The sequence below is a fragment of the Papio anubis genome, chromosome 7 (assembly GCF_008728515.1).
Source record: "Papio anubis isolate 15944 chromosome 7, Panubis1.0, whole genome shotgun sequence".
Lineage (NCBI taxonomy): Eukaryota > Metazoa > Chordata > Mammalia > Primates > Cercopithecidae > Papio > Papio anubis.
The window spans coordinates 135,685,393-135,709,982 of record NC_044982.1 but is presented as its reverse complement, the minus strand read 5'-3'; the positions used below and the strand labels follow the sequence as shown (position 1 = coordinate 135,709,982).

The 24,590-nt window shown below is 43.7% G+C and overlaps 1 protein-coding gene and 1 long non-coding RNA gene across 2 annotated transcripts in view; one reads left to right on the top strand and one right to left on the bottom strand.

The window, feature by feature from the left end:
• Positions 1-2,010: 2,010 nt before the first annotated feature.
• The window catches only part of LOC116275835 (unconventional myosin-Vc-like), an 80,513-nt gene continuing 57,933 nt past the window's right edge, over positions 2,011-24,590 (bottom strand). The window contains exons 26-37 of the mRNA XM_031668674.1: positions 24,283-24,346; positions 24,120-24,200; positions 22,475-22,655; positions 20,088-20,181; positions 18,676-18,739; positions 17,433-17,601; positions 13,163-13,250; positions 11,750-11,848; positions 10,287-10,441; positions 7,126-7,215; positions 4,399-4,549; positions 2,011-3,411 (exon numbers count right to left, since the gene is read on the bottom strand). Of these exons, the coding sequence (XP_031524534.1) occupies positions 3,125-3,411; positions 4,399-4,549; positions 7,126-7,215; positions 10,287-10,441; positions 11,750-11,848; positions 13,163-13,250; positions 17,433-17,601; positions 18,676-18,739; positions 20,088-20,181; positions 22,475-22,655; positions 24,120-24,200; positions 24,283-24,346 (1,523 nt within the window). The 3' untranslated portion in view covers positions 2,011-3,124. The remainder of the gene's footprint in view (positions 3,412-4,398; positions 4,550-7,125; positions 7,216-10,286; positions 10,442-11,749; positions 11,849-13,162; positions 13,251-17,432; positions 17,602-18,675; positions 18,740-20,087; positions 20,182-22,474; positions 22,656-24,119; positions 24,201-24,282; positions 24,347-24,590) is intronic.
• Positions 4,806-13,038, top strand: LOC116275836. Its single transcript, XR_004185155.1, has 3 exons — positions 4,806-4,887; positions 7,411-7,463; positions 12,956-13,038. It is a non-coding gene; the product is annotated as an uncharacterized LOC116275836 (long non-coding RNA).

Below are 24,590 nucleotides of genomic sequence, written 5' to 3'. Positions count from 1 at the left end.
TCTGCTTCATGATACCCAATAAAACTAAAGAGCTGATCATGTTTTGCTTTTTGTCCTGGCAGCCAGGAAGCCCAGAGCCAGTTTTCAAGCTACTCTGCCTGCTATTTACATTTTAATTTTCTTTGGTTCTAGGGTTCTTTTCTTTTTTATTTTTGAGACCGAGTCTCGTTCTGTCACCCAGGCTGGAGTGCAGTGGTGCAATCTTGGCTCACTGCAAGCTCCGCCTCCCGGGTTCACGCCATTCTCCTGCCTTAGCCTCCCGAGTAGCTGGGACTACAGGTGCCCACAACCACGCCTGGCTAATGTTTTCGTAGTTTTAGTAGAGATGGGGTTTCACCGTGTTAGCCAGGATGGTCTCGATCTCCTGACCTTGTGATCCGCCCGCCTCAGCCTCCCAAAGTGCTGCGATTACAGGCATTAGCCACTGTGCTTGGCCGGTTCTAGTTTTCTACTTGTGTTCGTATTTTATTATTTTATTGCTTATGTTTTCACTGTAAAGCCACTGCAAATTCTTTGTAGGTCTTGCTGTGGTGGGCAATTAACAAATATCCAAATGACTAAAGGAAAGCCACTAAAATGCACGTGCTCCTCAGAGCAAAACACTATCAAAGCATTACTTCTCTGATGGCCACTTCCACCTGGTGGAAGGGAAAAAGTACTGGGTACCTGGGGGGCAGGTGTTTATCCTCAAAGAAGTTGTTCTAAGACCTAGAGTCATGGATCTCCCTCATGATCCTTTTCATTCGTGTCTCTACTCAGTCTTGGGGGATCCACTGATGGAGTGAGAACTGAGTTTAAGAAAGGCTCTGATGTGGCTTTACTTTAGGGCTGAAACCAGCTACAGAGGGCTACAGGATATCTGTTTGGAGCTTGTGAAATAAACATAACTCTTTCATTTCTTAATGAAGACATAAAGATCTGCAAAGACTAGTCCTTCTGAATACCCCTTCCTATCTGAAAACCATGCCCTGCTGTCATGGGAATTTGTGGGAATGGTCTATGGGGACTGACTCCAACTCCAAAGTTTCACTAATGCTAAAAAGGTGTAAGGGATGCCTCTCACATTTAGTTTTTGACTTAAGATACTTAAATTTTTAAAAAATTTTTGTGGGTACATAGTAGGTATATATATTTATGGGGTACATGAATTTTTTTTTTTTTTTTTTGAGATGGAGTTTCGCTTTGTTCCCCAGGCTGGAGTGCAGAGGTGTGATCTCAGCTCACTGCGATGTCTGCCTCCCCAGTTCAAGTGATTCTCTTGCCTCAGCCTCATGGGTAGCTGAGATTACAGGTGTACAACACCAGGTCTAGCTAATTTTTTTGTATTCTTAGTAGAGATGGAGGTTTCACCATGTTGCTCAGGCTGGTCTCGAACTCCTGACCCCAAATGATCCGCCTATCTCAGCCTCCCAAAGTCCTGGGATTACAGGCGTGAGCCACTGTGCCTGGCCCATGAAAAGTTTTGATACAGGCATGCAATGTGAAATAAGCACATCATGGAGAATAAGGTATCTGTTTCCTCAAGCATTTATTCTTTGAGTTACAAACAATCCATGACACTCCAAGTTATTTTATCTTTTTAATTATTTATTTATTTTAGAGCAAGATAGAGCAGAGTCTTGCTCTGTCACACAGGTTGGAGTGCAATGGTGTGATCTCAACTCACTGAAACCTCGGCTCACTGCAACCTCTGCCTCCGGGGTTCAAGTAATTCTCCTGCCTCAGCCTCCTGAGTAGCTGGCATTATAGGCACGTGCCACCACGCCCAGCTAATTTTTGTAATTTTAGTAGAGAGGGGTTTCACCATGTTGGCCAGGCTGGTCTCAAACTCCTGACCTCAGGTGATCCACCCACCTCGGTCTCCCAAAGTGCTGGGATTACAGGCGTGAGCCACTCCGCCCAGCCTCTAAGTTATTTAAAAATATACAATTAAGTTATTATTGACTACGGTCACCCAGTTGTGCTATCAAATAGTAGGTCTTATTCATTATTTCTATCTTTTTTGTAACCATTAACCATTTCCACCTCTCCCCAGCCCCCTACTACTCTTCCCAGCCTCTGGTAACCATCCTTCTACTTTCCATCTTTATGAATTCAATTGTTTTAATTTCTAGCTCCCACAAAATAAGTGAGAACATCTGATGTTTGTCTTTCTGTGCCTGGCTTATTTCACGTAGCATAATGATAGATACTTTCTTTGTCACCTTCCCTTACATCATTACCATCATCACTACCCCAGGTTCTCGTAACAGATACAGGTATCAAATTTCTGCACACACCATAAGAAACTTAAATATCTATCCTATATTACATGTTTTCCAATCACTTGATCAGTGTTAATTCAAATAGTAGCTCAGGGACCATGGTCTCTCAATTAAGAGATAGTAGTCACACCTCAAAACTAGATTACCAAGTCTTCGGGATGAACTCCAAATGCCTTAGCCTGGCATTCCAGACCCTCCCAGTGTAGATTCAACCTACCTCTTTACCTTGGTCCTGCTGCTCCCCACACCAGCCTCTGCTTACTCCACAAGCAGCCTGAGCAGGGGTTCTCAGTCACTCCCCACAATGCCTCTGACCATTACTCCTGCTTGGAACGTTCTTCTCCGTTTCCTTTATCACTCAAGGCACAACTCTCTGGCTTCCCCAACTGTTCCATCTGTAATCTCTCTCCTCTCTGATACATTTCCTGCACCACTTGTTTGTGATTTAATCATAGTTGCCTTTAATTATTATTTAGCTATTCAGAAGCTTCTCAAAGGCAGGGATCATATCGACTTTTCCTTGTTTCCTGTGTTCTCCACCTGGCAGTGCTATTCAGAGAAGGTGGTCACTACTGGTTGAGTGCATGACCACCCTAGAGGGCCAGAATTTAAGATACACATTTACTGGTTCTCGGTTAAAGCGGCTAGGCCAGTGCATCAAATTGGCAGGGTGTGGCGCGAGGGGAGTAGGCCCTGGGCGCCAGCATCCCGGGGTTCTTAGGGTGACTCGAATATCCCTACAGCAGTAGGGCCTAAACAGGGGTTTGACGCCACAGCAAGGAGGGTTAGGCGTGTGTGGCCTCGGTCTTTAAGAGTATCTTTTCTGCCGGCCTCTCTGCGTGAGTGGCGGTTTATGAGTTTTACCTGATCTGCATCCCTTTTCTGCAGGAGCACATGTCCTTGCGCAGGAAGAGGCTGTTCAGCGTGACCGCCCCGATCAAGAAGAAGAGCTGCTTCACCGCCTGCCTCACAAGCTCGGGGTCCAGGCCGTTCTGGCACATGGTGGTGTAGAAGTAACTCAGCTGTTGCAGGACGGAGGTCATGGTGTAGGCGTCCGTGTCGTCTACGCTGGAGGAGCGCTTCCGGAAGCCTGTGGGCTTCAGGCCGGAAATGCCCTGCAGGCTCTCGTACTCCAGCATGCCTGGCACTGCGGAGAGATGGGGAGGCTGTGCTGATACGCCAGGAGACACACACGGAACGTTCCCGACGCTCTTCTGTTTGTTTCAGGAGATGGAACATATTTCTTTTCTTTTCTTTTTTTTTTTTTGAGACGGAGTCTCGCTCTGTCGCCCAGGCTGGAGTGCAGTGGCCGGATCTTAGCTCACTGCAAGCTCCGCCTCCCAGGTTCCCGCCATTCTCCTGCCTCAGCCTCCCGAGTAGCTGGGACTACAGGCGCCCGCCACCTTGCCCAGGTAGTTTTTTGTATTTTTTAGTAGAGACCGGGTTTCACCGTGTTAGCCAGGATGATCTTGATCTCCTGACCTCGTGATCTGCCCGTCTCGGCCTCCCAAAGTGCTGGGATTACAGGCTTGAGCCACCGCCCCCGGCCGAGATGGGACATTTTTCTACAAGAGTCAGTGAATGTACTTGTGATAGAGAAAGCAAAAGAATCAAGGGTTTGGGACAGCAGGGTGTGTGTCGGGGGTAGGAATGGACGGCTGTTTCCAGCGGGGCTGCAGCTTGTCTTCTAGGTTTGAAGCAGCACGTTTTTCAGCCTCACAGGAAAGAAAGGCGGTTAGCGTGACAACTCATGGCCTGGGCATTAAAGCCTAAAGTATTTAAATTTCAGGAAATTAAGGAAAGTATACAAGAATTCGAATGGGGCTTTAGGATTTCAAAAATACTTGGCTAAGCCAAGAAGTAGAAGTACCACATATAATAGCAGTAGTAGAAATTTCCCCAAGTTTTTTCCTTCAGGATAAATCATCCTTATAGAAAGAAAGTTACCAACAGTGTACTATTATTTATGGAATCATTTTAAGCAAGCAAAGAATTAAAAGGTAGATACATGATTATATTTCCTTGACTTTTTAAACAATGTTACACATAATCACACATTACACATACCAAGTTTATGTTTTAAAAAGTCTTAATGTTACTATAAATATTTTTTGGTGATCAATTCTCTTCTTACCTATTATTGGTTGGATATTCTTTTCCATTATGATAATAAATTGATGATATATTCGTATAGCCACATCACTGAGAATCTGTCTGTATTCTGAAAGGTCAAAATTGTTCAAGCAATTCTTATTCTGATGTGGACTATTATGCTTCATGAATTCCTAAAAGTAATTTTAAACATAAAGTATTAGAATAATACAAACATGTAGGAAATTAATAATCAGCTACTATAACTCTTTTACCTTAAAACTTAATGTCTGATTTATATCAAATGAGTTCATGATGCTTGGGTAGCATGTACCTTCTATAAGAGAAAAATTGCACTGATTTCCTATATGATCCCAGGCTGTCACACTATCATTGTCCTACCCACTTCCCTACAAACATTGTCCCTGGAACCTACAGACTAAGTGGAAAAGCTCATAGAAAGCCCATGGAAGCGTATAGGAAAATGAAACAAAACTGCAGAGCATCCAAGGAAACACACTGCTACGAAGAGGTAAGTGGATACAATAAATGAGATTCATAACCTGATAATTATAGAGTACAAAGTTGAAATATTTTAAAGTGTGTGTTATGGATTGAATGTGTCCTCCTAAAAATCATACATTGAAGCCCTAACCCCCTAGTGTGGCTGTATTTGGAGATGGGGCCTTTAGGGAGGTAATGAGGTTAAATGAGGTCATGAGGATAGTGGCGTGATCTAATAAGATTGGTGTCCTCATAAGAAGAGACACCAGAGAGAGCTTGCCCTCTCTCTCCCTCTCTCTGACCCATGCACCCAGAAAAGGTCCTGTGAGGACACAGGGATGGAGAAAGTGGCTGTTAGCAAGCCAGGAAGAGAGCCCTCACCAGGAAGTGACCATGCTGGCACCCTGATCTCAGATGTTTGGCCTCCAGAACTCTGAGGAAATAAGTCTCTTGTTTAAGCCACCCAGCCTGCGGTATTTCGTTATAGTAGCCTAAGTGAACTAATGGAATATGTTTAACATGTTCAAAGAGACTAAAGAAAAAGAAAAAATTAAGAATAGGACATTATGGGGCTGGGCATGGTGGCTCACGCCTGTAATCCCAGCACTTTGGGAGGCCGAGGCAGGCGGATCACTTGAGGTCAGGAGTTCAAGACCAGCCTGGCCAACATAGTAAAACCCCATCTCTATTAAAGATACAAAAATTAGCTGGGCATGGTAGTGCATGCCTGTAGCCACAGCTACTCAGGAGGCTAAGGTAGGAGAATTGCTTGAACATGGGAGGCGAAGGTTGCAGTGATCCAAGATCATGCCACTGCACTCCAGCCTAGGTGAGAGAGTGAGACCCCATCTCAAAAAAGAAAGAGAGAAAAGAAAGAATAGGACATTGTGGTAAGAGGCAGAGGTGAAAAGGAACAAGAGAGATTTTAGAAATAAAAATATGGTAACTGAAAAAGCAGTCAGACAGGGAAAAGAACATTCTATACATGGCTGAAGGGGGCAAAGAAAGGATCATAAAACAGTGCTGAATAAGGCATTCTTCCACTAATGTCTGACAGATACCAGTTTGCTGTAAATGGACTAGTCTGTGCCTCCTCCTGTTTTGGTATTCTTTTTAGTCAGAGGTTGGATTTTCTTTACTTCTCCTTTTGTTCTATAGTACTAGTCAGATTACTGTTATATTTTATTTTACCTTCTTTCCATTGGGACAACTGTTTATCTATATGGAAGAGGATATTAGATCATTACCTTACATATCAATTTTGGATAGGTAAAAACATAATTGTCAACTCTAAAGGTGAACTACAAAAGTTTAGAAGAGAGTATCTTCATGATCTCAGGGCGGGGAAGAATTTCTGAACAAGACACAAATCATAAAAGAACAGGTTTGACAGAGTTAAGCATATCGAAATTCAAAAACTGTGTGACAAGGGACTTCATAAAGAAAATTAGAAGTGAAGCTACAGTCTATCCATATGATATAAAGACCTCCTACAAATCAATAACAAAAACACCAACCCTAAGAAAAAGAAAGAAAGGATGTGACTAGGCAATTCAAAAGGAAACCCAAATGACCAATAAACATATAAAATTATGCTTGACTTTGCTAGTGACCAAATAAATGCAATTTAAGTCAACAGGATATAATTTTATACCCTGACACTGGTAAAGGATAAGAATGTCTGTCAATACCAAGTGTTGGTGAAGGTATGAGACACTGGAAACATCATACACTGCCGGTGGGGCTGTGAAATGGTACAGCCATTTTAGAGAGCACTGAAAACCCTGAAAGCCACTTTGTTATTTTAGTTCAATGAAATTTTTCTCTGCAAGTACTTGAAGGTGGAGAACTCTTTTATGACATCAGCCTCCTGGAAGCAGAGTCGGAGTGGCAAAGGAAACATATTTATAGATTATGGAGGAACAGTCAGGGTCCTGTAGAGAGAACAGCTGTGAAGAACCAGGCATTTTAAACCAAGGGCTGTATTTTGGAGTCATAATGCTAAACGTCTTACAACCAGGAGGAAACTTAAAATTCGTCTTATCTACCTATTGATTTAAAAGTAATGGAAACCTAGGAGGCCTAGTACCGTGCCCAAAATCTAAGCTGCTTCCAGAAGTCTCTTGCCTGTGGTGTATACCCAAGAGTCCAACAGATAATGTGCTGTTGGCCTCCTGGGTGAAGAGAATAGAGGCTCTATTGAGCTCTGGCTCAGGCGGTTCTAGACTGGCTGTCAGCACAAAACAAGCAGGTGAGCGCCCCCTACCTCTTCTCCGCTGTACTGCTTCAGGCAATTGAGAAAATGGCAAGTGTTGGAAAGCCAAAAGGACAGCATTTCAAAGTCTTCTAAATGTTCCTTAGAAAAATAAGAAAAGACAGAATTGGACTTAATTATTATTTGTACCTCTGAGCATCTTACCTGTTTGGTTATTTGTAGCTTTTGACCAAAATTAATTTTTCTTTTATTCACTAAAGCCTTTATCTAATTCATACTATAATGATAAGAGCTTATATTTATTTAGGTCACAGTTTGTAACATGTTTCTGTACAGGTTGTGTCGCTCATTATGAAGTTGAAGCGGCCTTGAAGGAATGCATGAGCAGTGTAAGTTTCACTTCTTGCTCTCCTAAGTTCACATTCTCACTGGGAAGATAGATAGGACAGAGTTTAGTAGGTGGTCAAGTACCCACACAATGGTTGTAGACTGTGCTACAAAGCTCAGGGGATGGAGAGAGAGGATGGGGAGGCAGAGCAGCTGAGGAAACCTCAGAGAGGCAGGAGGTCTAGCCCTTGAGGGAAATGGGTGGAGAGACAAGAGCTCAGGACTAGGACTGCTGGGGAGAAGGCCTCCACTTACAGGGCAGGAAGAAGAGGAACAAGCAGCGAAGGCAGAGGTACAGTGATCAGAGGGGGAAGAGGAAAGCAGAGAAAATCCTGGGATTTAAAAGACAAGGGAGGAAGCTTTCAAGGAGATGGTGCTAATGCTTTGGTCAATTTAAAGAGAATAAAAAGTAAAGAAACACCACTGGTTTTAGTAAGAGGAATTACTGGTGATCTATCTGTAGAGTGATGGGTTAGAAGCCAGACTGCAAGGAGTGACAAAGAGAACTGGTGGAGACCAATAGTTTAAGCACTTTGGCAGTCCGGAGTGGAGGGAAAGGAACAGTGGCTAAAGAGGGTATGTGGGCACATCGCTGTAACTGCTGTGTGCTGGAGGTGGGGAGGGGCAGGTCCTGGGCACATGCAAAGGCAGTGGGAGGGGGCCACGGAGAAGTTGAGACTGAAGATGCTGGTGAGAAAGGGGTCTTACAGTCCTCATGCCATGCGTCTCTTGGTTTATGAATATTTGGCTAAACACCCCAGAGCATCAAGAGGAGGCAAATACTCTGTGTCCTGTGCTGGAACACAATACCAGCTTGTCTTAAGAAAAGCCAATTTATACAAATATGGACAGGAGGAAAACATCAATTTATGGGAGCCCCTTCCAAAAACACTTTGGTGGCTCCTGTGAAGACAGTGACTATAAAGTATCCAGCACCAAACAAATGTGAATTTTCTATTCCTAACTCCAGATAAATAATGAATTCATGATACTTTTTGGAAGCAGAGGAGAATTACTATACTATGACATCTCACAAATCTAGTTTTTATGTTTCTTTCTTCCTAGAGTTTATTTATTTATTTATTTATTTATGAGACAAGGTCTGGCTCTATCACCCAGGCTGGAGTGCAGTGGTGTGATCTTGGCTTACTGTAACCTCTGCCTGCCGGGCTCAAGTGTTCTTCCCACCTCAGCTTCCTGAGTAGCTGGGACTACAGGCACACACCACCACACCTAGCCAATTTTTGTCTTTTTCGTAGAGACAAGGTTTCATCATGTTGCCCAGGCTGGTCTTGAACTCGTGAGCTCAAGTGATCTACCTGCCTCAGCCTCCCAAAGTGCTGGGATTACAGGTGTGAGCCACCACACCTGACCTTCCCTAGAGTATTTAAAAGAATTTAATTCCTCATTACTCTTTAGAACACATATTTTACTAAAAATAAGTTAGGATCTCCCTAATTAAAAATTCACATATATCCTAATATCGAACATCACTTCTCTTTTGGAGGGGCATGAAAAACAGTTATTTTAGTGTTACTTATGTCTTCTTGCCCCCTTCTACAATTACATTGTAATTCCCAGAAACGAGTACTTTTTAACATAACTGTAAACTGGTCATTTCCTAGAAAGAGAGAAAGAGAGAAGATTTTTGTACTAACTCCACTATGGCAAATGGAATTTCCACACTCAGGGTAGCATCAGGTCTGGCTTAGAACTAAGTCAACCACCCTACCCACACCCAAGATTCCAGCATGCGCTAAGCATTACCAGAGAACTCTTTCTACAAAGTAACTATCCCTGTAAGCAAGGATCCAGGTCTGTTTACAAAAATCTTCAACGCTTAGATACAGTTATTTACTCATTGATCATTTATGGAGTTTCCAGGAAAAATAATCAGCATGCTAAGAATGATTTTAGGATTATGTTTCAGTTGGAAAGGAAATTAGCAATAAACTTTGTGTTACTGTTAAGTTAGCCTTCACAAAATCCCACCCTTTGTCATTGTCATTTTTGATCATTATCCACTTGTCACACCATGAAGAGATGATTGCTCATAAGAGTTCAGTTGGTGACTTCTGATACGTACACCATACACACATGGTCTATGTCCTATGGTAGGTTCCCTCTCGCCCAGTGGTAAACTGCTGGCTGCCTGCTTGTTCAGTCATTCCAATAAGGACACTGACTTAGGGAATGGACAACAGCAAGTTGGAAGGAACCTGGGTCCCTGCATGATCATATAGAACAGAGCCACCTTCCAACCTAGATGGCTCATTATGGAACTGCTATCAGCAAAGAACAATCCTCCCCATCTTCTTTAAGAAACTGTATATTGGGCAAAGGGAGGTGGCAGGTGTCTTATAGCTACAATAGCTTAACTTTACTAAGTAACTAACCTAACTAATACACAGTTCATCTTCATTTGTGGACTAGGAATAAAAATACACAATGTGCTTTTAGGAAGAAGAATTATATAATTGCCAAGGGAAGAGAGAAGTAATTTTTCATTCCTTTTCATTTCTCATGATTTACCCTTGTTACAGAGATAGAACATATACCCTTCACAGCTGATAAGTTCACACCCTAAGGGGATAGCAGTGGTGGGGGCAGTGGCTACCAGGTTGCAGTCTCGCCAGTAAGGCTTTGAGGGCTATGGCAGTTGCTCATCCATTTATCTTTCCCTAACAGTGTGGCTCCCTTCAATAGTGGGGAGGGAGGAATCAGGCATCTCACCACACACGGGAGGCTCAGGAGGGGCAAATACTGGGCATCTGGTCATTCCCATAGATGTGATACCAAGGGCCAATGTCAAAGGCACTTCCTACCTTAACCACCTGCTTGATGCCATTAATGGTGCTGTTCATGAGGGACTTCAGCATGTTGGCATCATTCAGAGAGTCTGCGTAGCGCACACACATGAACAGGATATGAGCCGGCAGCCCGGGGATCATGTTCACCACCACGCCACGGGGCTTCAAGTCTGAAGCAGAGAGAGCCAATGAGGATTACAGCTGACAGGTCAGCTCTTCTCCTAAGGAACCTGTGACTAGGGGCAGGGGCTTGTTTGCTTTTCTGTGCTTGATGCAGTGCCTGAATGTATATGGATTTATTTCCTCTTTGAGGAATTCCATCTGGCTCCTTTCTTGTCACAAAATACACAGGTGCCACTTGTTCCTCTTCTTGTTTACGAAGGACTTTCTCTTTCTTAAAAGGTTGAATAAGAGACAGAATCTTTATTTTTCCCTGGTGTGGAAACTCTGGATTTCAGACCCCCATTGTAAGAAAGGAACTCCAGTTCCATGCACCCCTACTCCAAGCTCTCTGATGAGAATGGAGTACAGTGTCTGCAATCACATGAAGCTGCCTTGAATAGGGAAAGCAGGCACACACCAGTGCAGCACAGGATGTCTAGCTGGCCTTGGGGAGAAGAGAGCGGTGGAGACGCACAGTGGGGATGAAGGGGAGAGATAAATCTTACAAAAAAAGTTAAGATAAGCAAACAAGGACGTCCCCCTGGCTGCATGAAGACAGAAGCACAAAGAAGAGGTTCACACTGTATGACGCCAGTGATGGGGGGAAAGAAAAGGGTGGGGGTGCTCACATGAGCTGAGGGGTTTCACTCGCAGAAGAGGAAGGAAGGCTACATGCTGGCTTTGTGTTTTGAGATCTTGGGGCCAGCTGACAGGGAGGCAGATTTTTCTCCCGATGCCAGAAAACCACGTGGAAGGTCACAGTGAAGACAGTGCAGTAAGATTGTTTCTATGACCACCAGATCCTGAGCATGCACATGGGACATTCCTGTAACTTGAGGCATGGCTGGGAAGCCCCATCACATTGCTGCAGAGAAATTTCTCGGAAGTCAAATGGAGCTCAGAGCCACAATTACTTCCATGATGGCTTCTGTGCTGAGACCCAAAAATGAGGTGATGTTTCTTTTCTACCCTGGTCCTACAATTTGGAAAAGGTCAGGGCAACGGTTCTCAACTGAGGACAGTTTTGGCCCCCACAGGACATTCGGCAATACCTGGAGACATCTTTTATTGTCATCACTAGGGGTTGCTGCTGGCTTCTAGCGAGTAGAAGTCAAGGATGCTGCTCCATCCTTTGTTACTCACCATTCGCAGAGTTAACAGGTCAACAGTGCTGAGGTTGAGAAACTCTGGGCTGGGGTAAGAAGCAGTGGAAGAAGAAAGTAGAAAAAGGACCACCCCTGCCCAGGACTTTGGCACTGACTGATGTGCAGATTCTCAAAGAGAAAGCAAAAATCCAGAGTTCCAGGTTTCAGTACCAAGAATGAGGTTCTGAATGAGCTTGGCCTCGTCTTCTCTCTTGTATTGCAGCATTCCAAGGTACTCCTTAGGTCCTGAGGATGAGTGCACATCATTGGCTGTAGACAGAGGCAAACAATCAGCTGAATACACAAAAGCAGCTTTCACAGGTCTCATAATGTGACTACTCTCCTACCCCATTCTGGCTGGTTTGCACGTAAATGTCTGTGGCTTTCAGATACATTAAAACTGTACTGTATTGTATCCTGAAGAATTTCTCCAAGTAGTGATTCCTCTTTGTGAGTATATGAGTGAGTACAGCTGCTGCTGAAAAGGCCCAGTTATCCTTTGAAGAGCCTTATGAGTGCCTGATATGTATCCAGCACATGGTAACAGGAAAGAAATCCTAGATATTGCCTTGTCTTCAAGATGCTGATGCTACTGTGAAAGAAGACTCGTGAAACATTTGGTGTGCAAAGTACCAATGTGCATGATCCTTACTGAGAGGGCTGTATTAGTTTCCCATGGCTGCTGTAAAAAGTTACTGCAAACACAGAGGCTTAAAACAACACAAATGTTTACTCGTACAGCTCTGGAGGTCAGAAGTCTGAAAGGTGAGCCAGGGTGGTGAATGGTGGTTCATTCATCACAATAGTGGGGATGCAGCGGGGGCTGGAAGCACAGACCTGGGCCCTGCTCTCATGGGGCAGACTGCCATTTGTCATTTATTACTGAAGGAAAAGGATCCTGAGTTTGCTTGTGGACATTTCAAATTTGAGGTGAGAGTTGGGTAAGTAAGAATTAAAGCCGCTCTTCAAAGAGATGAATATAGAAAAAGGAACAAACAAGACACAGCCTTGGCAATAAGGCTGGGAGGAAGAGGAAAAAGTAATAAGGAATGAAAGAGTGAGAAATGTGAGCAGGAGCTGAACACAGGCAAAGTTCAGTGATGGAAACAGAAGGAGGGATGAAGGGCTGAGGGTCCCTTTCACAGAGGCTCACAAGGATGCTTTATGTGTGCAGTGCAGTCCATGTTCAGGATGTCTGCTTCTTAGCTCTCTACTTTTCTAATAGAAATTTGGATACTAACTAATCCTACATATGTAACAAGGAGAGAAGGTGAATTTCAAGCAGTTAATTGAAAACTTGTTCACAATTTCATTTTTTAAAAAAGGGAGCTAACAGAGGAAGAGGTTAATGTATTAATTATAGGATGTCTCTTGCAGGTACATCAACGTATCTGGTATCATCTGAGCGGGAGGGAGCTGTCTTCTTGTCCCAAAGGATCTTTTCGTTAGCCCAGCACTAGGTCCCAAACCTCACCACTTGAGAATCATTCCTTTGGGTTTCATAAGCTTTGGACCAGAGAGAAAATAAACGAGTGCATGTTAGCCTTAGCTCAAAAGAATAAGAAAACAAGTATTGTTTCTTACCTTTTCCAGCTGTCTTGCTTAGTGTCTTGACTTGATCTTGTAGCTTTTTAATCACTCTGTCCTTCATGTCTAATTCTTCTTCAAGATCCTACAGCAATAAAAAGAAACCAGGATTTAGCTTAGAAGCACTTTAATCTATTTTTTTTCTTTTTTGGTAACAGCTTTATTGAGCTACAATACTGTTCACATACTGTACAACTCACCCACTTAAATTGTAAACTCAAAGGTTTTTTAGGGTAGTCAAGAGTTGTGCTACGATCACCATTATTTAATTCCAGAACATTTTGTTACTCCAAAAAGAAAACTAACCTTTAGTGTCACTCTCTAGTTCCTCATACCCTTCCAGCACCTAGCAACCACTCGTCTACTTTCTGTCTCTACGGATTTGCCTATTCTGGGCATCTCATATAAATAAATTCATAGAATAGGTTTTTTGTATGTCTGGCTTCTTTCGCTTAGCATAAGGTTTTCAAAATTCATCCATGCCGTAGCAAGTATCAGCATTTCACATATTCTTATGGCTGAATAATATCCTATTGTATGCATGCACTACATTTATCTTGCTCTTATTACATAGGAATGCCCATCATAGAGAATTTAAAAATATGAATGTGAGAAAATGGGCTTTCTAGATGTCAGAAGCTGGAGCCAGAGAAATGTTCAGAGATTTGGGCCTGGTTTTACCTTTCCTTCCTGATAAGGAGGTGGCCTTGCCCATGCTGAATTTGGTTCCAGAACCAGGAGAGTCCTTGGATACCTAGAAATACTTCCTATAAAGGACATACAGTGTTTAAGTTCTTCCAGATCTGAGCCTTTGACACATATAGAACTCAGGCTTCTCTGACCCAGAAAGACCCACCATGCAGGGTCACTGCAGCTGTGTGCCCTCTAGGGACTCTTGGGGCCAAGGGACATTGTGCTGTTTCTACTCTGTGCGGCCACCTCTCTCCCTGCCACCATTCTGTGTCCCTGGCTAGACATGTTAGGAACTCTGTTGACTTTAGAAGTGGAGGTGTCAGTAGAGCTTCTTCCCTCCAATTCAAGCCCATCTTATAATATATCTAATAAAATGGGTCACCCATCAACCCATAACTCAGGAAAAAAACCACTCTTAACATATTGATTTCATTCCTTTTTTCCCAACATGGTAAATGTACATTTTATAAAATTGGGATCATATTACATGCAAAATTTCAAATCCTACATTTTTCTCTAGTTATACTGCAGACATTTTCCCATGTCATTGATAATATACCCAAACCATCATTTTAACAGCCAAGTCATACTATATCATACAACAATTTAACCTTTGCTCTATTGTTAGATATGCATTTGATTCCTTTGGGTTGCTTTTTTTTCCTCTCTGATTATTAACACTATGATGATCACTCTGAACAAAAATCTTGGTCCACATGTTCAAGTATTTACTTAGGATAGAACCTTACAAGTTGTGTTACTGAGTCAAAGGGAATGTACTTTCCAAAGGTTCATGAGCCATACCTTCAAATAAGCCCTCAAGAAAGTTTATACCAATTTATATTCCCAGCAACCATGTATGACAGTGCCCATTTCAAGATGTTCTCTCCAGGAGCATCTCTATTAATTATTATTATTAGTAGTAGTAGTATTTTTAGAGATAGGGTTTTGCTCTGTCACCCAGGCTGGAGTGCAGTAGTGTGATCATAGCTTACTGTAGCCTCAACCTCCTGGGCTCAAGCAGTCCTCTTGCCTCAGCCTCCTGAGTAGCTAGAACTATAGGCATGCACCACCACACTTGGCTAGTTAAAAAAAAAAAAAGTTTTCCTTGTAGAGATGGGGTCTTGCTACATTGCCCTGGCTGGTTGAACTCCTGGCCTCAAGTCATACTTCTGCCATGACATCTTAAAGTGCTGGGATTACAGGTATGAGCCACTGTGCTAGGCCCAGATCTCTGCTAATTTGACAGGCAAAAATAATACCTAGTTTTAATTTTGAATTTCTTTGATAAATAGTGAAATTATTACTAAAAGTTTTTTTTTTTTTTTTTTTTAAATCTCTTAATAAGAATTTCCTTTTCAGTGACAAAAGAGTCTGGAAAAAAAAATTTTTCTTTTTTCTTTTTTTTGAGACGAAGTCTTGCTCTGTCGCCCGGGCTGGAGTGCAGTGGCCGGATCTCAGCTCACCGCAAGCTCCGCCTCCCAGGTTTACGCCATTCTCCTGCCTCAGCCTCCCCTGTAGCTGGGATTACAGGCGCCCGCCACCTCGCCCAGCTAGTTTTTTTGTATTTTTTAGTAGAGACGGGGTTTCACCGTGTTAGCCAGGATGGTCTCGATCTCCTGACCTCGTGATCCGCCCGTCTTGGCCTCCCAAAGTGCTGGGATTACAGGCTTGAGCCACTGCGCCCGGCAAAAAAAATTTTTCTTTGACTCAAAGCATCACATAGTGGCTTGAACAGTGTCACCCTGAAATTCATGTCCAACTCAAACTCCAGAATGTGGTGACTTTATATGGAAATAGGATCCTTGCAGCTGTGGTAAGCTGAGAGTCAATATGAGAGATGGCCACTACAATTTAGGGTGGGCTGTAAATCCAATGCAGATGTCCTTATAACCGACAGAAAAGAACACAGAGACAGACAGGGAGAAGGCCAGGTGCAGTGAGGCAGAGGCTGGAGTCACACTGCCCCAAACCAAGGAAGACCTGGAGCCCTCTAGAAGCTGGGAGAGGCAAGGACGGGTTTTGCTTAGAGACTTCGGAGGAGTGTGCCCTGCTGACACCTTGACTTCAGACTTCTGACCTCCATAATGGAGAGAACACATTTCTGTTGTTTTAAGGCACCTGGTTTGTGGTCATTTGTCACGGCAGCCCTGGCAAACTAATACAGATCAGGTCTCATCTGTGGGTAGAATCCGCCGGCTAATGTATAGAGATGATACTCTTGTTGTATGTCCCTCTGCTTATATGTAACAGTGAGGCTACTCCAGGTTCAGAAAGAGCTATGGAAATGAACACGTCAGGCCTGTCGGCTCCCCAGCTCAGCGCACCTGTGGGGAGCAAAGCCAGACACTCAGAGGAGCTCCAGAAGAGGGCACCAGGACCGGGCTGTGCTCTGGGGCACCAGGAACGAACTCATAAATCACAATGCACTGGGACAGTCAGAGTAAAGGATCAAGTGGGATGACATGCGCAGCACACGCATGACCCACCCATGTAGCTTCTCCCTGACCACTGGCTCCACTGAGATCCCAGGGGCCCACAGAAGGCAAGGCAAGGCAGCCTCACACACATGGACAGCAGGCGGTTGCTTCTCTGGTGTAATATGAGGATTCTAGTCTCCGAGAAAGTTATATCCACCTCAGAAAAGACAGCCATCATGTAGGTGCCACTGATTGGAATTTGTTACTTCCTATTAAATGTTAAACTCCTGGAATGTCTCTTTTTGGATGTAACCATTCTTCAGAGTTAAACCCTGACACCCAAAATGTGTTTTTCCTCTATCAGGCTTTTCCTGTGAGATTGGAAATAGGGGCCCTGTCAGCGGGGAGAAGGGCACGTGGGCATGTCCACACTGACCCACTGGACTCGTCAGCCCTCCTGGGTCACCCTCTTGGAAGCTCTCAGGTCTCGAAGGGGCCCAAGAGGGTCTCAGCTCCTAGGAAAGTGGCCTACCTGTCACTTCAGCACTTCTCAGTCTTCCGGCTTCCATACAGCATCACAATTTCAAAATCATTGCTGGGACTTGACGTACAGTTACCCAATTTCATTTTGGTAAGGGCATTTAAAACTCAGAAAAGACCTTAACCACTTTTAAAAAGTTTCTAAGCCTTCCATCGACATCATGATCGTTTCATAGAAGAACATTTTGACTCTTAAAATTGTGGGAAGGCCACCCCCTGAGAAGAAAGCATGGGCACTTACATGGAGTGAGTTTTGCTGGGTAAAGCACTCACACGTAGGCCTTGCTAGCCTCAGTGTGTTCCAGAGCATGGTGACTCCATCCTGGATGGTGCCGTCCACTGATAGTGCTGGGGAACCACGGCCTGCACCTCACTGTCTCTCCTCCTTCACCCTCCCCAGGCTGGCCTGTAAGTCTCTGAGGCCTGTAAGTCCCCAACGCCTTCCCAAAGCCAACCTCAGAGACCACGTGTCTTTTGGGATAAGAAAACAGACGGTTCTGATAGAAGGACCTTTGGTCTATAGATGTTAATTATATGCTTTAGGCGGCACGTCCCCCCTTTCAGCATCATTTGCACACAGACAGTCTCTATCACCAAGTTAGAAGACTTCTCACCCTGTTTTCCAAAGTGAGCCGAGATGCTTCCTGCCAGAAGTTACTCTTGACTTCACTTTCAGTTTCAAATTGTTTCTTCAAGTGGTCACTGGCCTCCTGCATTTCTTGAATCTTATCAATCAGCTTCTCCTTCTCTTTGGTATGTATTTCATTCTGGGCTTCCATGGCCCTGAGAAAGGGAGGGAGGAATGGCTAGTATCAGTATGACCGTCATGGAGAAGTCACTCACTGTCATAGCAAGTGGTGATATTTCCAAAGATGGGAGAACACCGTGGCCAATTTCTGTGTAAAGCAAATAGTACTTGAATAGGGGCGTCCTTCTGGGGGAAGGAAAAGAGACCAGGACTGGCTGGGACAGAAAATTGTCCATGGACTGCTCTAGTCTCCTTCACCCAATAAGAGGTTCCATTCTCCACCCAACCCCAGCCCCACTCACTGTTCCCATGAGACATCCACGCCCACCATACCCTGTGACAGCTCAGCAGTCATCCCCTTTGTGACCAGCCTGGGGACCAGACACTCACAAAGCCAGGGATCAGATAGAAGAGAGGAGGGGAGACCATGAGAAGAGTTCCAAAATGGTGCCTTGCTCCTTTTCCACTACTTTGGGTCCTCATCCTACTGATAAAGTCACATGACTAAAGATGCTCTTGGGGATGTCAAGTGTCCATTTATTATTTTGGAAAAATAACTGTCTCAACAAGTTGGCAAAAAAACAGAACATTCTCCCCACAAGGCTCTGCCAGGGCATGAGGCCCTTTGTTGGTCAGGATGGAAATTTGGGGGGATTAGCAATGAAGATTTTCCATCGACATGGGTTTTTAATTCTTACCCTAAATAGTCTGCTAATAGAAACCGTTCTCTCTCACAGACTCTTATCCGTTGTTTGAACAGATTATTCAAATGCATGGTATAGCATTTCAAGGGTACAAAAGTGTACATATACAGTGAAAAGTACGGGTCCTCCCCTCCTCTGTGCATCAGTCACCAAGCCTGAAGGCAACTGCCTGGAGGCAACCAATGTATTGTTCCTTAACCATCTCCCAGAGATGCTGCAGCTGCTGCTGCTGCTGAGTGTGCTGTACATACACATATTTTTTCCTTCCCATTGGAATGGCAATATATCACATATATTAATTACCATCTGGCTTTTTGGCATTAGTAACACATCTTGGTATATTCTACAGTTTCAGAAAAGCATTACATGAGCATGAACTTGAGGTACACACATATTTACACTTACTTTCTTTGTGTTCCTTCCTCCTCTTGACTGCGATTTAACTGATTAGACAATTCTTCTAGTTTTCCTATAATAAGAAGAACTGTCAATACTTTGTGGGGGGTGGGGGGGCATATCACTGCATTCTGATTTGGGTTTGGTATTATTTTCAATTTTTAAAAGTCCTAAACCAGGGGTGTCCAATCTTTTGGCTTCTCTGGCCCATATTGGAATAAGAATTGTCTTGGGCCACATATAAAATACACTAACAGTAACAATAGCTGATGAGCTGAAAAAAAAATTGCAAAAAAAATCTCGTTTTCAGAAAGTTTACGAATTTGTGTTGGGCCTCCTTGAAAGCTGTCCTGCGCTGCATGTGGCCCATGGGCTGTGGCTTGAACAAGCTTGTCTTAAACTGTATCCAGGCAGAGATTAACTTTTATTTGGTCTGAACAATGTTTAAACATTTTTAAACCATCATTTAAAAATTATAATATTTCACATAAAAATCTGGATTCCTGGGTTTTCTTTAAAAATAGGAATCTCTAGCAATACTGGGCTCATATTCCCACTGGGCAACAATCACTGGAGCTTGGAGGCAGAAGCCTCTTTATTTTACTGTATTTTTTTCAGAGACAGGATCTCACTGTGTCACCCAGGCTGGAGTGCAGTGGCGCAATCATGGCTCGCTTCAGCCATCACCTCCCGGGCTCAAGTGGTCCTTGCACTTCAGTCTCCCACACAGCTGGGACTACAGGAACATACTGCCATGCCTGACTTATGTTTTAAAATTTTTTGGGCTGGGTTCAGTAGCTCTTGGCTATAATCCCAGCACTTTGGGAGGCCAAGGTAGGTGGATCACCTGAAGCCAGGAGCTCAAGACCAACCCGGCCAACGGCGAAACCCCATCTCTGCTAAAAATACAAAAAAAAAAAAAAAAAAAAATTAGCTGGGTGTGGTGGTGGGTGCCTGTAATCCCATATACTCAGGAAGCTGAGGCAGGAGAATCGCTTGATCCTGGGAGGCGGAGGCTCCAGTAAGCAGAGATCGCACCATTGCACTCTAGCCTGGGCGACAAGAGTGAAACTCAGTCTCAAAAAGAAAAAAAAAAAGTTTGTAGAGATGAGGTTTCATCATATTGCCCAGACTGGCAGACTGGTCTCAAACTCGAACTCCTGGCTTTAAATGATCCACCCGTCTCTGCTTCCCAAAGTGCTGGGATTACAGGTGTGAGCCACTGCACTCAGCCTGCACCTCCTTTAAATGTCCTACATACCTTCCCATATGTTTCAACTAGCCCCCTTCTCACATTTGTTACCTGCCCAGCCCCCTGGAGAACCAGAGTTTAAAACCCCCGAGTACGAGGACATTTCAGTGTCACTTCCTGGGTACGGGAAACCATCTTCTACAAGCAGGTTCATGATGGTTTCAGTTACCTTTCATTTTCTCAGTTTGTTCATTCAGGCGGATTTCAAGATCTTGCTTCTGCTTCTCCAATTCTGAAATTTGCTGTTTAAAGTCTGGGATCATCTTTAGAGAAGAATTAGAAATATCAGAATATAAAATACTTTGATCTATGAACTTTAAAATATCAGAAGCAAACTAAACTGTCTTGGCATTCAGCCTGCGGAACATATAATTGTGTAAAAGAGCTGGCCACGACATTAGACTGGATTAACATTCTTTTTTTTTTTAACCTCAAAATCTATATAGTCTCGGGAAACACCAGTGTGCTCAGAGGAAGCAGTTCTCATACAGCTACGATAGCAAGAGAAGGATGTGTACATGTATAGAAATCCTATGTTGAGTTGAGGGAGGAATTGGGTGAAGAAATGGCAGCCAGCCTCTTTGGTCCAAGCCCAGAGCCATCATCTCCTCATCTAGGAACAGGGAAAGCCATCTCAAAGGGTCCCACTGCAACTTTTGAATTCCAGGACACGCACTGCTCTGTTAGTAGAGGTCTGAAATCACCCAGTAAGTTTCTCAATCCTTTGTCCCTATCTGTATATTTCCTTACACGTCTATTGCCTCTACCTGCAGTTAGGTTAAACAGGGTTGTTTTTTTTTTTCCTTCCCCAAGTTTATAAACATGCTCATTTTAAAACTGAGTGGCTGAGATCCAGGCCTCCGAAGTCTAAATGAAGAATACAGACAGCCACTGATTTACGATGGCTCAACTTACTATTTTTTGAGTTTGTGATGGTGTGAAAGTGATACGCATTTAGTAGAAACCATACTTCAAGCAGCCATTCAACCATTCTGTGTTTCACTTTCACAGTATAGTATTTGATAAATTACATGAGATATTCAACACTTTATTATAAAAATAGGCTTTGTGTTAGATGATTTTGCCCAAGCGCAAGCGAATGTAAGCATTCCGAGCACGTTTAAAGCAGGCTGGGCTAAGCTACGATGCCTGGTAGGTTAGGTGTATTATATGCATTCTCAACTTACAATACAATACTTCCAACAAACGATGGGTTTATTGGGACATAGCCCCATGGTAAGCTGAGGAGCATCTGTACTTGTTTGACTGTGCAATTGTGTCTCATTGCAAATTCCTCATTGAAATTTCATCCAAGGAAAAAACAAAGGTGTAAAGGTCCCCCACTACTGTTCCCTGTGTCCACCCCTGGTCCTCAACTGCTGCTACAGCCCCGGGATTTCCTAACACTCCCAGTTTAGGGAGAGGAGAGGGTAGTAAGGAAGTAGGGGAGCAGCAGCCAGTGAGGTAGGACAAGAATGCTGGGAGAGCTGGGCATCCTGGAAGCCAAGAGAACAAGGCGGAGAGGGCAAGATTAGCATCGCCGGGGGCTGCTGAGACACAGTAAGATGAGGGTGCAAAGGAACTCTTAGTGCTCAGCTCTGTGCAGGCAGAGTCAGCCAGTGGTGGGGGCACACGACAGAATGGGGTGGTGGGCAGTGAATGGGAGGTGTGTGAAGGGAGTATGCCTAGAGGGTCTTCGTAAGTCTGACTAACTCACCAAAGAAATGGGTGATGGCCACAGGAGTGTGGGGTTAAGACAGAGATGGCTTTTTGAGTGAGGAGATTCCTAAAGCATTTCTTCAGGCCAGTAGGCATGAGTTGGAAGAAAGAATGAGACAAATGCAGTGGTTAGGAATGCATGTCATGGAAGAGGAAGCCCTTGAAAAGGTGAGATTTGAAGGCCAGGCACGGTGGTTTATGCCACTTTGGGAGGCCGAGGTGGGCGGATCACGAGGTCAGGAGTTCAAGACTAGCCTTGCCCACATAGTGAAACCCTGTCTCTACTAAAAATGCAAAATTAGCTGGGCGTGGTAGTGGGTGCCTGTAATCCCAGCTACTTGGGAGGCTGAGGTAGGAGAATTGCTTGAACCCGGGAGGTGGAGGTTGCAGTGAGCTGCAATTGCACCACTGCACTCCAGCCTGGGTGACAGAGTGAGACTCTGTCTCAAAAAAAAAAAAAAAAAAATGAGATTTGAAGCATGAGCAGGACTGGCCTTCTGACACACTCCTGTTTCAAGAGCTACCCTTCAATTTTGTGGTCACTTTCCAAGGGGTTAAGGCTGGATTTAAATACAGACTTTAAAACATACACACTTACGCACACACACACAATCACAGCACCTGCACCCATCCTGTGGTGAACACACACACTCTTGTATCAGAGTGCTCTCTGGTCTGCAGTCATTTTATAGTTTAATCACCAGACTGAGTTATTTCACTTCTGGAAAAAGTAATTTATATCCACTCTTTTACTGCCAAGAAACTGAATTTGACTCCATTGACAAAGAACATCTCTAGTATGATGGCCACGACTGGGGCCCCTGGCTGAGACCATACCATATTCTCTGATGTTAGCCTGGTCACTTCAAGACGGATGCTTTCATTGATGTCATTTTCTTCTCTGAATAACTTCTGCAGGTGGTTGATTTCTTGACTTAGATGCACCACTTTGAAATTCAAAGCTTCAATCTCCTTTTCGTAGCACTCCTTCTGAGACTGGAAATGGCTCTCCAAAACACTATTAAAGGAAGGGTCAGGAAATAAACTGCATGGCCTTTATTCTGCTGTACGGACGGCTGGGAGGCAGTTATGAAGACCCACGAGAGCCGTGCACAAAGTACATCAAGTTTACTTATGCACTCACAGTTACAGGCTACAGAATCAGGAATGCCTAATTATAAAATCTTCTAGCTAGTTAGGAAGCATTATGTGGGGGTTAACATGTAGTTAACAATGAAGAAAATTTTAGAGGTTATTGTATTTTTACACTCTTAATAGTTAAAAAATTTTGGCCGGACGCACTGGCTCCGCCTGTAATCCCAACACTTTGGGAGGCCGAGGTGGGTGGATCGCGAGGTCAGGAGTTTTGAGACCAGCCTAGACAGCATGAGTAAGAAACCCCGTCTCTACTAAAAATACAAAAATTAGGCGGTAGTGGTGAGAAACAAACCTGTAATGCCAGCACTTTGGGAGGCCGAGGCAGGCGGATCACGGAGTCAGTCAGGGGCCATCATAGCTAACTAGTGAAACCCCACGTCTCTACTAAAAAAATACAAAAAAAAATTAGCAGACGTGAGTGGCCCGGCTCTGTAATCCCAACTACCGGGAGGCTGAGGCAGGAGAATGGCAGGAACCGGGGCCGGGCTTGCAGTGGCGGAGATCCAAGCCACTGCCTCCAACCTGAAGCGACAGAGACTCTGCCTCAAAAAATACAAAAATTAGCGGGTGTTGGCATGCCTGGTTCCAGCTACTCAGGAGGCTAGAGAGCACGAAAATAAAGCTTGGAAACCCGGGGAGGTGGAGGTGCTTGAGTGAGGGGGCGAGATCACTTGCCACTGCCTCCAGCCTGGGCAACAGGTGAGACTCCACCTCAAAAACAAAACGGAAACATGTTCTGTATGATACTACAGTTGTGGATACGAATCATTATACATTTGTCAAAACCTACAGAATGTATACCAAGAGTGAACTCTAATGTAAACCATAGACTTTGGGTGACAGTGGCGTGTCAGTGTTGGTTCATCAGTCATAGTAAACACACCACTGCGGTTTGGGAAGCTGATCGTGGAGGAGGTTGTGTGCGTGTGGTGATGGGTATATGGGAACTCTCTGTATTTCTGCTCAACTGATGTGAACCTAAAACTGCTGTAAAAAATAAAATTTATTAATTTAAATACATGCAACACATGACTTAAATTTAAACGTATCTACATCTCTTTGGCAACACTAACTAACTTATTTGATAATCAGTTTTCACTGTATGGGTTATGGGGTTTTTTACTAGGCATTTTATCCCATGAAAAGATTGCTCTTCATGAATAAGCTAATTACTTACTTCTCAGAGAAATATTTCTAGTGGTTATTTGGTCATTCTACTATAAGGAATTTGTGTATCAATCTATGTAAGGTACACTTTGGACTTTCCAATCGTCTATTTATTATCTCTGAAAAATAAAGAAGAACCCTGAGGAGAATTTCTAACCGTGTTGCTTTCTTCAGTCCTTCATAAGCAAACCAAAGTTCTCCATCCTCATTTAAATGTTCTAAATCTTCCATAGAGAGCCTGCAAAATAAGGAAGATAAAATCTATCATCTCTCTCACGTTTTACATGTCTTAAAATGTTTGATAATGCAAAAATGATTACCTGCTTCTTACATCTTCAATGTCATAGCTTTCGAGAAGTTGTTTGGTGATCTCTGACATCTTTTCTGAAAGGAAAAGGCAGAGTTGTATACATTACATTTGTGGATGATTTATCTTTTCCCATTCCCTTTCCAGGGCCCAGTTTTCTAGCTTCACAGTCTCCAGCTAAATAACTCACCAGCTATCCAATCAACCAACTAACGAATCTTCTAGGTATTCAACCAACTAGCTATTCAGCCTACCAACTAAGCAATCTACCATATGTCCAACCAAATTCATACCAAAGGATACGTTTCCTTAGCAGTGACA